At 33.6% G+C, this 17,260-nt stretch overlaps 1 protein-coding gene across 7 annotated transcripts in view; it reads right to left on the reverse strand.

Moving 5' to 3' along the window:
• The window catches only part of LOC127844679 (protein MTSS 2-like), a 100,771-nt gene that overhangs the window by 43,053 nt on the left and 40,458 nt on the right, over positions 1-17,260 (reverse strand). For all 7 annotated transcript variants that reach the window (XM_052375093.1, XM_052375092.1, XM_052375097.1 and 4 more), the window contains exon 4: positions 1,562-1,646. In XM_052375093.1, the coding sequence (XP_052231053.1) occupies positions 1,562-1,646 (85 nt within the window). The remainder of the gene's footprint in view (positions 1-1,561; positions 1,647-17,260) is intronic.

Raw genomic sequence — 17,260 nt, forward strand, 5'->3', positions numbered from 1 at the left:
TGTTTGTTATTGTTGTGAGGAGATTACAAAATCAGCGGAATAACAGAGTAAGTAAAGCTGAAAATCGCTTTGTGAAACATCACTTTGGCAAGCTGAGCTACTGAAATGGGTCTTGGTTTACCATTTATAAATCATGACCAGCTAATGTGTGTCAACTTAGCACTTAAATTTTATGCATTATCAGCAATTCGTCTGATTGCGAGCTTCCGCCAAGTTATGCAGTGTATGCTTAATAATATTAGTTACATGAAACATATAATAAAGTTTTGTAAATATTGCGATCTGGATATTTTACTTTTACAGCCAAAAACAAGTTTATCTAGAGAAACTTTAGTTATTCACGGCATATTCAAATTGGAAATATTAGTATAAACTTTTTGCTGGGGTAATGGGGCAAAAAAATCGGCTTCCCGAGTGCAAGAAAGTTTAAGGCCTTCTGTTCCGATTAACTTAATGATCTAACATATCAACTAAGTGGCTCTTACATAGTGAAATCTATAGAACCTAATCCTACTGGACAAATTTAGTGTAAAATACAATTACATTTCATTTGCTAATCAAATCAAGTTGATACATTTAATTTAGTAGCTGAGTGTCAAAACAAGAGTAGACTTTATACTCCACTCTTAAAAGAAGTCAAGAACTTCTTTCTACTTAATCTTAAAAGACTTCCTTCTAAGGTTTGAAACACTTAACTACAAAACAAAATACTTGACTGCAAAATATGGCTTTAAACAAGAGATGTGTTTGTCAGAAACACAATGCCCCCTAATGCGCCGCTTTGAATATTTTTTTAGACCTTTGACCTTGAAGGATGACCTTGCCCTTGACCTTTCACCTCTCAAAATGTGCAGCTCCATGAGATACACATGCATGCCAAATATCAAGTTGCTATGTTCAATATTGCAAAAGTTATGAAGAAGGTTAAAGTTTGGGTTAAAGTTTTTTAGTTTGTTTTTTTTACCTTTGACCTTGAAGGATGACCTTGACCTTGACATTTCACCACTCAAAATGTGCAGCTCCATGAGATACACATGCATGCCAAATATCAAGTTGCTATCTTCAATATTGCAAAAGTTATGACCAAGGTTAAAATTTTGGTTAAAGTTTTGGGACACACACACACAGACACATACAATGACAGACAGGCAAAAAACAATATACCCCCGATCTTTCGAATGCTGGGAAATTTGTTGTCTGCTAAAATGTTGTCTGCTCAATTTCTAAATTAAGCATTTTCTTAGATTCTTTTCAAAGAATACTATCAGAATAGCAAACAGTTTGGATCCTGATGAGACGCCACGTTCTGTGGCGCCTCATCTGGATCCAAACTGTTTGCAAAGGCCTTTAAAATTCGGTTCCAGCGCTGAAAGGGTTAAGGGTATTTTTCATTTAGAGCAAGTCTCTACGTAACACAAATCCATTTTCAGTGGAAAGTGTCATACCTGATTAGCCTGTGTGGAGTGCACAGGCAAATCTGGGATGACACTTTATGCAAATTCATTAGGCCCTGTGATACCAGAACGCCGCACAATTTGTTGTGACCTAATCTATTGATTACCCAGTGAATTTCTTCAGTTTTGTCTCTATGGCCTTGTGGCGCATACACAGTCTAGTGAGGGCCGTCCCCAGCTCCTTTGTTGCACCTGAAAATACACAACAAAAAACTAGGTTAACAAATAACATTTTGGCCACAGTTTTTCCAATATATCTTGTAGTCAGTTTTTGTGTGTCAAATTTGGGTCCTCATTCTCAGTCTCAAGTGGTTTACCCCCAAACGACTGCTTAACCCTTTGCATGCTGGGTAATTTGTCTTCTGCTAAAATGTCGTCTGCTGAATTTCTAAAATTAGCATTTTCTTCGATTTTTTTCAAAGAATACTATCCGAATAGCAAACAGTTTAGATCCTGATGAGACGCCACGTTCTGTGGCGTCTCATCTGGATCCAAACTGTTTGCAAAGGCCTTCAAAATTTGATTCCCGCACTTAAAGGCTTAAATGATCCCAATTTAAGGTTTATAAACAAAAAACATTGTTTTTTAGAAATAACATCTCATTGAGTTCTCCCTACCCTGCTATACAAGTTGACAATTATCAAATATAATGCATAAAACACTTGTATTATATTTTTAGTACTTATACCTCTAAGTTACCTTAGAAAACAAACTATGGAGACACATGCATGCCTTGAATAAAATTAACCAGAGCAGTCTATGTCTGCACCCAAACCCTTGCACAATTGGCCCAATTTTCTGAGGCCAAAATATTTATCAATTTGACAGATCTCTTTCAAAGGTTTATCTCCCACAATACTGAAGGCACACAAAGGCGCACATATCATTCTATGGCAAAAATCTGATTTCATGCGTTTAGAAAATCAAATTATACTCAATTTGGGTTTCCATTCCCACCACAAGTTGACATAGACTTATGCTTTGCTTTAAAAGGACAACATTTTACATGCCTGATTCATCAAAACAAGCTCTTGAATAAACCTGTAAGCAGTGTTCTAAAAAACCTGGGCTTTAAGCAGGTGTGTGAAGTGTTACCCCCCTGCGCAAACCATAAAAGCAAATCAGGGATGTCACTTTTCGCTTTTATGGAATTTTGTGTTCAAAGGAAGTCTCTTTAAACCAAAAGGCAGGAAGTGTTGTTTCTGATTAGCCTGTGCAGACTGCACGGGGTAATCTGGGACTACACATTACGCATGTGCATTAAGACTGCACGGGGCAATCTGGGACTACACTTTATGCATGTGCATTAAGACTGCACAGGGCAATCTGGGAATACACTTTACGCATGTGCATTAAGACTGCACGGGGCAATCTGGGACTACACATTACGCATGTGCATTAAGACTGCACAGGGCAATCTGGGACTACACTTTACGCATGTGCATTAAGACTGCACAGGGCAATCTGGGACTACACATTACGCATGTGCATTAAGACTGCACAGGGCAATCTGGGACTACACATTACGCATGTGCATTAAGACTGCACAGGGCAATCTGGGACTACACTTTACGCATGTGCATTAAGACTGCACGGGGCAATCTGGGACTACACTTTACGCATGTGCATTAAGACTGCACGGGGCAATCTGGGACTACACTTTATGCATGTGCATTAAGACTGCACGGGGCAATCTGGGACTACACTTTACGCATGTGCATTAAGACTGCACAGGGCAATCTGGGACTACACTTTACGCATGTGCATTAAGACTGCACAGGGCAATCTGGGACTACACTTTACGCATGTGCATTAAGACTGCACAGGGCAATCTGGGACTACACTTTACGCATGTGCATTAAGACTGCACGGGGTAATCTGGGACTACACTTTAGGCATGTGCATTAAGACTGCACGGGGCAATCTGGGACTACACTTTAGGCATGTGCATTAAGACTGCACGGGGTAATCTGGGACTACACTTTACGCATGTGCATTAAGACTGCACAGGGCAATCTGGGACTACACTTTACGCATGTGCATTAAGACTGCACGGGGCAATCTGGGACTACACTTTACGCATGTGCATTAAGCGAAGTGTTCCCAGAATGAGGCTCAGTTAAAAAAAACTCAAATTCAGAGCTAACATAAGAGTCGCACTCTGAGAAAACTGGGCTTAATGCATGTGCATAAAGTGGCATCCCAGATTAGCCTGTGAAGTCCGCACAGACTAATCAGGGACGACACTTTCCTCCTTAACTGGGTGTTTGTGTAGAAGAGATTTCCTTTAAATGAAAAATACCATAAAAGCGCAAAGTGTTGTCCCTGATTAGCCTGTGCGGACACTTTATGCACATGCATTAAGCCCCGTTTTCTCAGAAAACGTCTAATATAATGTTACTATTCTATCAGAAGTTTTAAATAAGCCAATGTGAATACTTTTTTTACTTTGTGAATAATTTTTGGATCTTTAGTTTCAAGCCAATTGGCCCGAAGTAGGCTTGAAAAATGGGCATCTCTTTTTATCTCATTAATCACCTTGAACAAAGAAAATCAGGGATTGCAAATAATAAGCATTAAATGAATAACAAACACAATGTTCACACGTCCACACACTTAAAAAAAATCCAGGTATTAATGACAAGAGACAAAAAAAAAATATTTGCAGGACAAAATGCATTTTGTATGCAATAGCTAGCTAAGTCAGGGAGTTCTTTGAATGATTGAATTGCAAGCAAACACCAGTGCTCAATGGTTGAGATGTAACTTGACACTATTGTACAACCCAACTGCACATTGTTGATTCAGGGGCAGTAATATAACCTGCCATTTATCTTGCTGTAAGTTAAACTTAATATATGCAAAGATGACCCCCAGTAAATCAAAGCGCAAAGCTACTGTTTATATATTTCACATTGTAAAAGGCATAAAAGGCGTTACAGGTGATCATTTATTTAAAATTTAAATGGAGCCTGTCTTATATGGATTCTATAATACTTGCAATAAAGCATAATATGGTTTCAATGTCAATATGTATATCAAGTTACTTGTACGTGTTTATTTAAAAGCATTTGAAATTAAATATTAGGATTTGGACATGCATACTTTTTGGGAACAATTCATGAATGGTTTGGTAAAAGTCCACACAAAGGCATTAGTGGTGTTTTAATATTGTACAGAATTTCATTGACTGGTTTTTTAAGTTCAGTCCAAATATACAAATGTATGGAAATTCATTGACTGGTGTATAATTCTACAGCAATTTATTCACTTAAGTGGTAGAGTATCAAGCTGAAAAGAACACATTAACAGGTGCTGGCAATTTGCATGTTGTTTGCACTTAATTTGCAAATAGGAGATACATATCTTCCTACATAACTACAGGCCATATGTTTAGAGCTAGTGCAGTTTAAATATAAGCATTTTCTCCCTAAAATCAAATGTACCAAGCATGCATTTGTTTTAGATACTTCCAGCAAATATTAATTTTATATTTAGATTACCTTGTTTCACTTTGTTGTTGAAATCAATTTTTATTCTATTCTGTTGTTGTTATTTTTGTTGGTGTTTTATGCATGTGTGTTTGTTGTTGTTGTTTTGGGGTGGGGGGGAGAGCCTGATGTTGCTGAAGTACTATTTTTTGCAAACAATATGTAACCATGTGTTGTTAAATTGAAATGTGTTGCCCAATACAGTTTTAGTTTAATATTAAACTGGTAGTCTTCTGAAAATGTGGATCCATATTGGTTTAAATTGTTCTATATTCCTAGATTCAACTAAAACACTAAGTTGTGATACCTTGGCAATTGCCTCAAAGAGGAAATTAAATGAATTGGACATTACAACTATCAAGATTTTGTAGAAAATCCAAGTTTTCACAGAACAAACATACAAATAGATATGTGAAATATAAAATAACCATACTTGAATAAATTATGGCAAAATTGATATTCTGTCATCTTCAGCACCGAGACATGTCAACTTCAAAAGACATGTCAACGAGCCTGCCAGAACTACAAAAGTACACTGTATCTGTCTCCATCAGAGACAGTTCCTTTATTAGCTCTGGACAGAAATGGCCACTCAGTTACATCCTTTCCAGTATTTAATTATTAGGCCTCATTCACAGGAGCAAGGAATCCATTATGTTGAGAAAAAAATATACCGTACGTTCCCTGTTAACCCATTTATGCCTAGCGTCTAGAAAAAAGGCCTTTGCAGACAGCGTAGACCCAGATGAGACGCCGCATCATGCACGGTCTGCACTATTTGCTTTAAGGAATTTCTGTAAGAAATATTCTAAATATAGAAATAAATATACTAGACATCCCTAATTTTGGAAATAAATTGATCCAATTTAGAAGGATGGGAGAGTCCACTAGGCATAAATGGGTTAAACACCACCTCCCTAATAAACCCTATTTTTTTTTAAATTATAAACAAATGTCTACGTCTTATTCATGTTTTATTTTTATGAAGAACTAACAATATAATGCAAACAAATGCTTAACATCATTCTTTGCCAAAAATGTATGCAGAATGTCAGCAACGCAGTCAAATTACTTTGTCTTTCTTATATTGGCAAGCAGAATGTCAGCAACGCAGTCAAATTACTTTGTCTTTCTTATATTGGCAAACTGATTTTTGTAGTATATACTGAGGAAAATCTAAAGCCCATCCGCAGTTTATTACAAAATATATGGTACATAATGATTAAATCATTAGTCTTCCGTCAATCAATCAGTGACAAAATGGAGACTTCCTGGTAATGATTACATAATTATTAGTGTTGCAAGAGACAAGATCTGCCATGAGCCCCAGAAATGTGATCCTGTACATGCATAGTAATCAATATTGCCTGACAGTTAGGTATACAACAAGATATATTACTGCAACTACTTTCTCTATAAAACAAACGTTACCCATAGAAGAGGATTTATTATTAAATTACAGTAAAATCATTAATATTTGTTGGCATTAAATATTGTGGTCTTCCAAAAAATGACTTTTTCATCAAAACATAAATGCCTAGATTTCTGAGTTTGGAATAAATATGAAGAATATGTGTTGGTTATTTTCAGGCATATTCGTGTTAAATTCATAGATCAGTCAACATAGATTAGTAGATTCAAGTTTTTAAGGCTTCATTTCCAACCCTAAGATACTGATAAGCAAATAACAGCATAAAACCTGAACAGACTGCAAGTTACTAACTCGCAGGCTGTTCTGGTTTTATGCTGTTTGCACATAGCCATTTTTGTATTGCTTCTGAGTGGGAAAGGGTTAAATTTATAGATCAGTAAACACACGAAATGAAGAAAAAAATATGTCTAACAAACAATTATTTTACATTTCTTACTTTCACATTGTTTTTTAAACTGTCTGAGACAGCAGATATTTGCCAAACAAATTATACAATTTTTATTTATAATTTGAACATCTTAGATCCAACATATTATGTAGTCTTTCAACATAAGAGGCAAGAGCTATTCTTAACCACACTTCACACCTGATAATCACAAAACAACCTGGAGTATTGTTTCCCCCTGGTGTTCCAGCTCTCTGTCAAATACTGATTATAACTTTGTCAGAATTTGCAGGAAAAGCTGACAGGTAAGCTGTCAAAACAGTCAAAACAGCTTGTGTTTTAAGCATAAGCTAAGTATATATATATATATATAAATGTTTGCCATGATGGATACCAACATCATAATGATGCCAAAATTGTTATACTTTTTTAGAAGAGGTTTTGTTATAACCTCAGAACTATTATGTTCCTTAGAGTTTGTCCATGCAAAACCACACTTTCAAATCGAATATGCCAACAGTTCATTCCTTACCCTTACCCCAAACAAATATTAACCTACATTTAAGCCCCCAAAAAATATTCCCCTTACCCCAACATATATTCCCTTATCCCCCAACAAATGATGCTTTTACACATGAGCGTGTCTAAAGCATAGAGTAAGCCTTGTTTCAAAATGTTAATGTCAGAAAACTTTTCAAAGAACAATGTTGTATATAATCTACCCAATTTGCCAGTTGCAACTTACAAAGCAGAGACACACAAATCAACCTGAGTACCAAACACTTTACTGTGTTTGCATTTGCTAGCACTACATGGAACACCAATCTGTAAAAGCCATTTGGTTCAAGAAACAAAAAGCAAAAACAGCCCACACCAAATTGTCTTGAAATGTTTCCAAATTATGCTCATCTTTCAGCAAATTGCATCAAAGAAAAGCACTCGCTCCCGACACTTCCTTGCCAAAATTACAGTCACAATTGCCATTATCATAAGTATGTAAATCGAGGGTTTGGCGCAAAACTATTGTAACTCACATTTTTAGAATTTTACAGGAGATCAAAAAAACATCCTTGTTTCCCTAATTTTCACTTCCTGATAAAAACCAGGCTAAAACTTGTAGTAAATAACTGTATTTAAACATAACAGTTAACAATTTGTTTAAATATTGATTCATTTAAATGTATTTGATTAATATCAAGATACAATACTGTTGCGTTAAAATTTATTCCTTTTTAGCCAATATAATTTGGTGCAAAACTATTGTATCTAAAGATACATTACTTTTGCACTAAGTTTTTATCTAAAATTGATGGTTTTGACATATCCAAGAAATATTGTAACTATAAAGGAAGATTTTTAATGGACATGTCCTTTTGTTTATAACCTTAATTTTATAATGTAATTATAAAGAAGGGAAGAAATCTTTTAATGACATTAAATTAAGTATACTTCGATGGACGGTTGGTTTCATTTCAACTGTTACAGTAGAAAATGCACACCATGACTGGCCAGGTACTTACAACTGACAAGACTGGTATCTTACAAAATAACATTCCATCAAAATAAACAAATTTAAATGAGTGTACTATGATAATAATATCAATAATCATTGATACAATGCCACATAACAGTTGCAAGTGAAAATAAACACTTAAGTCTTGATATGATAGGTATCTTTAATATTTACAAAAGTAGATTTACCTTAAGTACCTTTAATATAAAATTGAAATATGTTATTTCCTTAATCTTATTTTTTTTTATTTAGCAAAGATTTGTTTAATTCCCATTGTATGCCATTATACTAAAATGCCATAGTTATAATCAAATAATGTATAAAGACAGTCATTTAATTGCAGAACTTGTGAAATAATTGGCAATTGATATGTGAATTAAAAGTCTGCATTATGCAATTAAAACATGTATTGTTATAATTACACACTATTCCTATATTTCTAATGTTTAGGTCCATAACTTCATTATAAACAAACAAAACAAAAAATCCAAAACATTAAAATGATACTTAATGCTAACATATAAACATTACTTCATCAGTAACTTTCATACAAAATTTTCATAAAGGAGGAGAAAGAAGAATGTATGTTGGACACCAATGGAATGGCATGAGCTTTGCAAAGCATTAAATGTGCCTTTTTCACGTTTTGGTAAATTGAAAAAATAAAAAAAAGTTGTTTCAGATTTGCAAATTTTCGTTATAGTTATGATATTTGGTGAGGAAACAGTAAAATTCGGAACAATTACGATGCTCTAAATTATCCATTATGCATCTTTTGACAATTTAAAAACCTGAAATTATAAAGCGTTGCAACAGGAAACAAATGAATAATTTGGAGAGTTCTGTTGTTGTTTTTATATTTTGTTAATCTACGAGGATTGCTTACGGTATATAAAATATCAAATACATCAATCATTGTATAAGCACAGATGGCCGAGTGGTCTTAGCGGTAGACGTTTACTCCAGGACTCCAGGGGTCAGTGATTCCAGCTCAGCTGAGGGTTACTGTTTTTTTTCTTCTTTTTTTATTTCATTCTTGTTTTACTGGAGCTTTGTTGATCCAATGTTTACAATTATCAATATAAAGCATTTAATGACAATCTTCAATACATGCCAAAATCTGTGAAAAGGCCCCTTATGAGGTCTCTGTCTTTTTCCCATTTCAATTTGATTCAACAGAATCCTCCTTTGAATTTCTTGGTCGTTGCATCAGATTTAACTCATGAAACCATATCGGTACTGATAAAACACCAATACCCGTGTACATTTAACTTAATTGTACTAAATGTTATTTATCATAGTCAGCAATACCATACGTTGACTGATGTACCCGACCGTGTAAACTCAAACATCCTTAATGTTATTCATCATAGTCAGAAATATCATACCTTGACTAATGTACCCTTGTAAATTCAATCATCAAAATGTTATTTATCATAGTCAAATATGCCATACCTTGAATAATGTATCCGTTTAAATTCAAACATCCTGAGTGTTATTTTTCATAGTCAGATATACCACACCTTGACTTAATATGTACCTGTGTAAATTCAAACATCCTTAATGTTATTTACCATAGTCTGAAATATCATACCTTGACTGATGTACCCGTGTAAATTCAAACATCCTAAATGCTATTTATCATAGTCAGGAATACCATACCTTGACTAATGTACCCATGTGATTAAAATATCCTAAATATTAGTTACCATACTCAGAAATACCGTAACTTGACTAATGTACCAGTGTAAATTCAAACATCCGAAATGTTTTTATTTATAGTCAGATATTCCATACCTTGACTCAGATGTACCCGTGTAAACTCAAACATCCCAAATGTTATTTATCATAGTCAGATATACCATACCTTGACAAATAAACCCGTGTTAATTGAAACATTCTAAATGTTATCTACCACTGTAAGGAATGCCATGATACCTTTACTAATGTACCCGTGTAAATTCTTACATTCTAAATGTTATTTATCATAGTCAGATATACCATACCTTGACTAATGTACCCGTTTAAATTCAAACATCCTTAATGTTATTTATCAAAGTCAGGAATACCATACCTTGACTAATTTACAAGTGTAAATTCAAACATCCTAAATGTTATGTACCATAATCAGAAATACCATACCTTGACTTATGTACCGGTGTAAATGTTAACATCCTAAATGTTATTTATCATAGTCAGATATACCATGCCTTGCTTTATAAACCTGTGTAAATGTAAACATCCTAAATGCTATTTACCACAGCCAGAAATACCATACCTTAAATAATGTACCATACCTTGACTGATGTTCCTGTGTAAAATTATCCTAAATGCTATTTATCATTGTCAGGAGTACCACACCTTGACTAATGTACCTGTGTAAGTTCAAACATCCTTAATGTTATTTACTATTATAGTCTGGAATACCACACCTTGACTGATGTACCCGTGTAAATTCAAACATCCTAAATGCTATTTATCATAGTCAGGAGTACCATACCTTAACAAATGTACCGGTGTTAAAATTCAAGCATCCTTAATGTAATTTATCATAGTCAGGAAAACCATACTTTGACAAATGTACCGGTGTAAATTCAAACATCCTAAATGTTATTTATCATAGTCAGCAATACCATACGTTGACTAATGTACCCGTGTAAATTCAAAAATCCTAAATGTAATTTATCATAGCCAGCAATACTATACATTTACTCATGTACCCATGTAAATTTAAACATCTTAAATGTTACTTATCATAGTCAGAAATACCATACATTGACCAATGTACCCTTGTAAATTCAAACATCCTGTATGTTATTTATAATAGTCAGATATACCATACCTTGGCTAATATGTCCTGTGTAAATTCAAATATCCTTAATGTTATATCATAGTCAGATATACTATACCTTGACGAATGTACCCGTTTACATTCAAACATCCTAAATGTTATTTATCATAGTCAGGAATACCATACCTTGACTAATATACCCGTGTAAATTCAAACATCCTTAATGTTATTTATAGGGATGCAAGAAGTAAACCGGCTAACCGGTTAACCTTCTGAAACGACCAGTTAATCGTTTACATTTTCGGAAAAGGTTAACCTAGAAAAAAATATTTGATTATGTTGCTTTTTTCATGGAATAATTCGTACTTGTTTACTTTTTTCGTGTGGCATACTGCCAACTTGCGCTGGCGACTTGTAAGAACAACAGGCCGCACCATTGCCGGTAATAAATAACATGTCAACAAAGTAATAAAGCAATTAATCAATACCTTTGTGATAACAAATCGGGGGTACGTTTTGATAACTGATACTATTAGTCTTTTGACTCGCTAAAATTTAACTAGCGAACTGCGGTGAGTGGGATCTACCGGTATTAGCGAAGACGTAATTGCCACGTTTATTGAACTCGCAATAAAAAACAGTTGAGACTTTGGACGGCTTATTTTGATGTTTTGTTAACCAATATCCAACACTGATTGCTCGCGAAAATACCGTGTTTATAAGTAACAATTTTATGAAGAATTGCATTCGTAGTTACAATCTTTACGAGTTAAAAATTAATATCATTGTGATAATGTGCGTCCAACAATACGACCATTACTGTCCGATGCAAGTTTTATTTAAGAAAGCAAATTATGAACTAATTAAATTATTAAACATCAAATAGAAATATTTTTAAAATAAACCCATTAAATTATGTATTCGTGTAATTGCGTAAAATTTGTGCGCTATGGTACGTTTACTAACATACGTAACTATCAGTATTCAAGATCATTATACTTAGTTACATCGCTATTTAATAAATGTACTGATTATATTAAATATTCAACATACATTTCGTTCAAAATTAATTTAATTTGCTTTTGTGTCCTTTATTTTATGCACATTTTTTATTGTAAAATGAAAATCAAACGATACAGCTTCGTCTACAAACGCTAAAATGCAAACAACAAAATACATTGTATGCAATTATCGAATAAGAAGAGGTGCGGATTCGTTGAACACACATAGCCCACTTTACGTCGCATTGAACGGAAAAAAACATTTCTATATTAAGGCAATTTGAGTTTTAAATATTATAACAGAACGAACAAAGGAATACGCCATTTTTGTGAACGAAACGACGTAAACGTAATATAAGCGGCCCAACCAAAAATAAGTTAATAAAACATAAAAATGAACATTGTGTAGTTCTTTAATTTTTTACTCCTATGCATTTACACAGGAAAAATAAAAAAATATATAGCATACATTTACAAAATTATGAAAATAATTTGTATAGTACATTTTATTATCAAACTGGCATGTTATCAACACAAGCGATTTCAAATTTGAAATAACTTTTGTTTCTACGGAGTGGTTCGAGCTGTATGACATTTTTTACGTACTAAAAATTATTTAAACTACATAAGGCGTTTCGGTAACCGGTTAATGACCGGTTACTGAAAAAGATTAACCAGTTAATTATATTTGTAACCTCTCGTATCCCTAGTTATTTATACCATAATCAGAAATTCCATACCTTGACTAATGTACCGGTGTAAATTCAAACATCTTAAATGTTATTTATCATACTCAGATGTACCCGTGTAAATTCAAACATCCTTAATGCTATTTACTACAGTCAGAAATACTCTACCTTCAATAATGTTCCTGTGTAATTTCAAACATCCTAAATATTATTTACCATAGTCCGGAATACCATACCTTGACTAATGTACACGTGCAAATTCAAACATCATAAATGTTATTTATCATTGTCAGAAATACTATACCTTGACTAATGTACCTGTGTCAATTCAAACATCCTAAATGTTATTAATCATATGGTCAGAAATACCATACCTTGACTAAAGTACCCGTGTAAATTCAAACATCCTAAATGCTATTTATCATAGTCAGGAGTACCATACCGTGACTTATGTAAATTCAAACATCCTTAATGTTATTTATCATAGTAAGAAATACCATACCTTGACTTATGTACCTGTGTAAATTTAAACATTCTTAATGTTATTTACCACAGTCAGATTTACCATACCTTGAATAATGTACTCGTGTAAATTCAAACATTCTTAATGTTTTCTACCACAGTCAGGAATACCATTCCTCGACTAATGTACCCGTGTAAATTCAAACATCCTAATAATGTAATTTATTATAGTCAGAAATACCATACCTAGCCTTATGTACCTGTATACATTAAAACATCAAAATGTTATTTATCATAGTCAGAAATGCCATACTTAAACTTATGTACCTGTGTAAATTCAAACATCGGTAATGTTATTTACACTGAAAATATATTGGAAATGCAGTAAAACTTGGTTCATTACTATTGTAACTCAAGTTACAATAGTTTTGCACAAAATATATTTATATGAAAATACATGCAAATTAATTTGCAAAACTATTGTATCTTGAGTAACAATAGTGTTGCAATAAAAAGGAAAATATATAACTACTGAGTATATATGTGCAACACTATTGTATCTATAGATACCATAGTATTGCAATATGACTTTTTGTTTGGATTCAAATATGTTATTGCAACACTAATGTATCTTGAAATACAATAGTGTTGCAATACATTCTTTACATATTTTAGATACAACATTTTTGCAGGATCACTATAAAATTGTACATGTTAATTATATAACTGTGATATTTTTTTTATGGATGCAGGGTATGAAAATATGTACAATTTTAGTGGAAAGTGGTTTTGAGAAAAAATCATAGTTACAATAGTTTTGCGCCAAACCCTCGAAATGCAATTAAGTTTTCTCTGCCTTCGCCATAGGTAAGGAGCATAAACAAAGATTCACATTGGCTTTCCTGTCATGAAACTATGCTGGATTTGCAGTTATATTTCCGCACTAAAAATAGCATATGTACTTAACATAAAAAGAATCTATGTGGACGTCTTTTAAAAATAAAATATATTACTGACACAGCAAATAATTATATAAACCAACTCTACTGGTATTTAAAGCTTGTTGGTCACAGTGTTCAATCAAAATGCAGTCTGGTAATTGGCCCCATTCCCAATGCAAAAAGTATATAAAAATTATTTTATCCATATGGGAGCTAAAAATTCACAATTGAAAGTTTCCAAAAAAATGTTTTTTTTGTTTTTATTTTTTTAACCCTTTGCATTCTGGGTAATTTGTCTTCTGCTAAAATGTCGTCTGCTGAATTTCTAAAATTAGCATTTTCTTTGATTTTTTTCAAAGAATACTATCAGAATAGCAAACAGTTTGGATCCTGATGAGACGCCACGTTCTGTGGCGTCTCATCGGGATCCAAACTGTTTGCAAAGGCCTTCAAAATTCGGTTCCTGCACTGAAAGGGTTAATAGACCTCAACAATTTGTTCATCTCCCATCCAGCTAAATAAGTTCATCCTTGGAAAAATATAATACTGATAACGCTTTTATTCTACCTGCTGAAGCATATTATAGCAAAACAACAACAACAGTAATTTCCAAATTTTAGTCAAAACTCCACGAATTTTCCCAATAAAAAGGGACCCAGCCCCATTGCCAAAATGGTGGAAAAAACGCGCAAGATCACTGGAAATGCTCTGTAAGTCAAGCAAGAGGATAACTCACTGACACCAGTAGCTGGAAACTAACTATTTCCTATATTAATAACCTGAGCTTGGGAAAAAACTGAAACAGACACTTTGTTTCATACTTGCATAACAAAGAGATCTGGAAGCAAGACAAAACATTTTCTTTTTTATGTCAAGATGGTAAGCAAGCCTCATGATATACAGCGTGATGTCTGAAGTTAAATTAATAACTTAACCCAGATTTAACATAAAATATCACGGTCAACAGAGACTAATATTTTCAGTAACAGGCGTCAAATTTTGTATGTAAAAAGTTTTGGAAGTCATTAAAGCATTGATTACACCTTCAATTATAACACATGGCATAATTACCAGCCCATACAGGTATGTGTAGGTTGAGATATGCCCACTTGCAGCTGTTACAAGAGATATCATCAACATACTTTTAACACTCCAAACATTCATATAATATTCATTTATAAATAGGCCTTTTCAAACCAAAGTGAGTGCAACAGATTATAACCATCCTATTTGCTAGGGCTGCAACAATATACCGGTATATCGGTATATATCGCAATACGCAATCTGCATATTGTATTGCGATATGATTTTCATCATACCGGTACGAAAATTTTACAAAAATTCATTCACATTTCGTCCAGAAAAGCCATCCGAAATAATGATAAAAAGGTAAACAAAACAAAGCAGTGTAAATTATTTTTTACGTAAAAAAAGCATTCTAAAAAGTGTATTATACGGAGTAGCGTTGTTACATGGGAGCATTCATTCGATGCTTTTGAACAGATTATCGTTGAATTAATTGCGCACAGCTGTAAATGTTTCGTTCGATTCTGATTTGAGCATTATTTGTTATCCGAATTTCGGGAACACGCTTCCAAATTTGAATGCTAACGCGACAATAAAAAATTATAGCGTCAAATTAAAAGTGCTTTATCCTTTGTCTCAATAAAAAGCGCGCGAAAATTATACAGACATGTAGAACGTCGCATGGAAAGTATGGGTGTATTTTGTGTTGTATAAAAACGGGAACATCACGTCAGCTGAATTACGCGTGATCAGTGGGAAAAACGCCCCGGTTGGACGTTATTTCATCACATCTTTAAATAGTAACAATTGCAAAAATGTATTTGATACTTAAGAAAATTTGCGAATGTTTGTGTTTCTTATTATTCTTGAGCACATTTATAGTAAATATTTACCAGAATTTGCTTTAAAATTGGAATTAATGGGATTATTGGGTAATTGGCAAATTATAATTTTGGTACAAGTTAGCAATATATTGCGATATATTGCAATACGGGTTTTTGAACTGACAATATATTGCAATACGGTTTTTGGCGTATTGTTGCAGCACTACTATTTGCACAAATCTTTACAAAATACAGATGTGTAATCTTTCAATATTTGACCTTTGACCTTTAAGGACACAGATGATGAGCATGACAAACTCAACCATAGATCATTATAAATTAGTGGTAAGTTTTTAGTGTTTGATATGTCATGAAATAATACCTTCAGGACAAGATGTTTTATGCCCAATTATTTCATTTGTGAGTCCAAAATGTGACTTGACCTTTGAGCATTGGGGACATGTGTCACAAACCAGCAGTGTTGTTTTGTTGTAGCATGACCTGCATATTGTTTCAGGATGTATTAACATAATGTAAACTGTCCATGAAGGCAAGTGCATTTCCAAATATTTGCAAATGCATATTTTTTTATTGTTTGTTTACTTCAAATATAATGTTCTGTGTATTAAACAGTTGTTCAATCATAACAAATCATAAAGGTATCATCTAATGTTCATCTCTCTCTTTAAGATGAAAGCCAAACACAAGGCCTCACTTCCACCTCACTTCACCAAAAAACAAGGCCACACAGCACTAAATACACAGCAATTCAATGTTTCAAAAGGTTAATTACCCTGTAACCCCCAAGATAACAAGGTAAAGGTCAAACCATGCCAAATACAGCTACTGTGCTACTACAGATGAATGAACCATTCATCCCACCTGAGCCATAAAACATTCCAGAGAAACTGTTTTACCCCACAACACCCTGTCTAGATCAATCTCTAGGGTAGGTCACACAAAGGTCAAATCTATCTCATGCATGCAGGAGCCTGCTCCTAATTAATCAGCTTTCAATCAACATGAAAAACAGAGGCACTGCTGTTACCTGTTTAAAAAGAAAAATGTCATGTTTTATAGGATCTTTCCATGAATTTCTGTTCTGTGCATCTGAGGAGTTTTTGTTTGTAAATGTGTTCATTAAATATACAGATTAGGCATACATTTACTTCTGATATTTCATTAAAAAAAGTGTTCTGTTTCAGAACAAAAACTTTTTTGCTGGGAATGTTTAACAGTGCATTTACAAAA

The sequence above is a fragment of the Dreissena polymorpha genome, chromosome 9 (genome assembly GCF_020536995.1).
Source record: "Dreissena polymorpha isolate Duluth1 chromosome 9, UMN_Dpol_1.0, whole genome shotgun sequence".
Lineage (NCBI taxonomy): Eukaryota > Metazoa > Mollusca > Bivalvia > Myida > Dreissenidae > Dreissena > Dreissena polymorpha.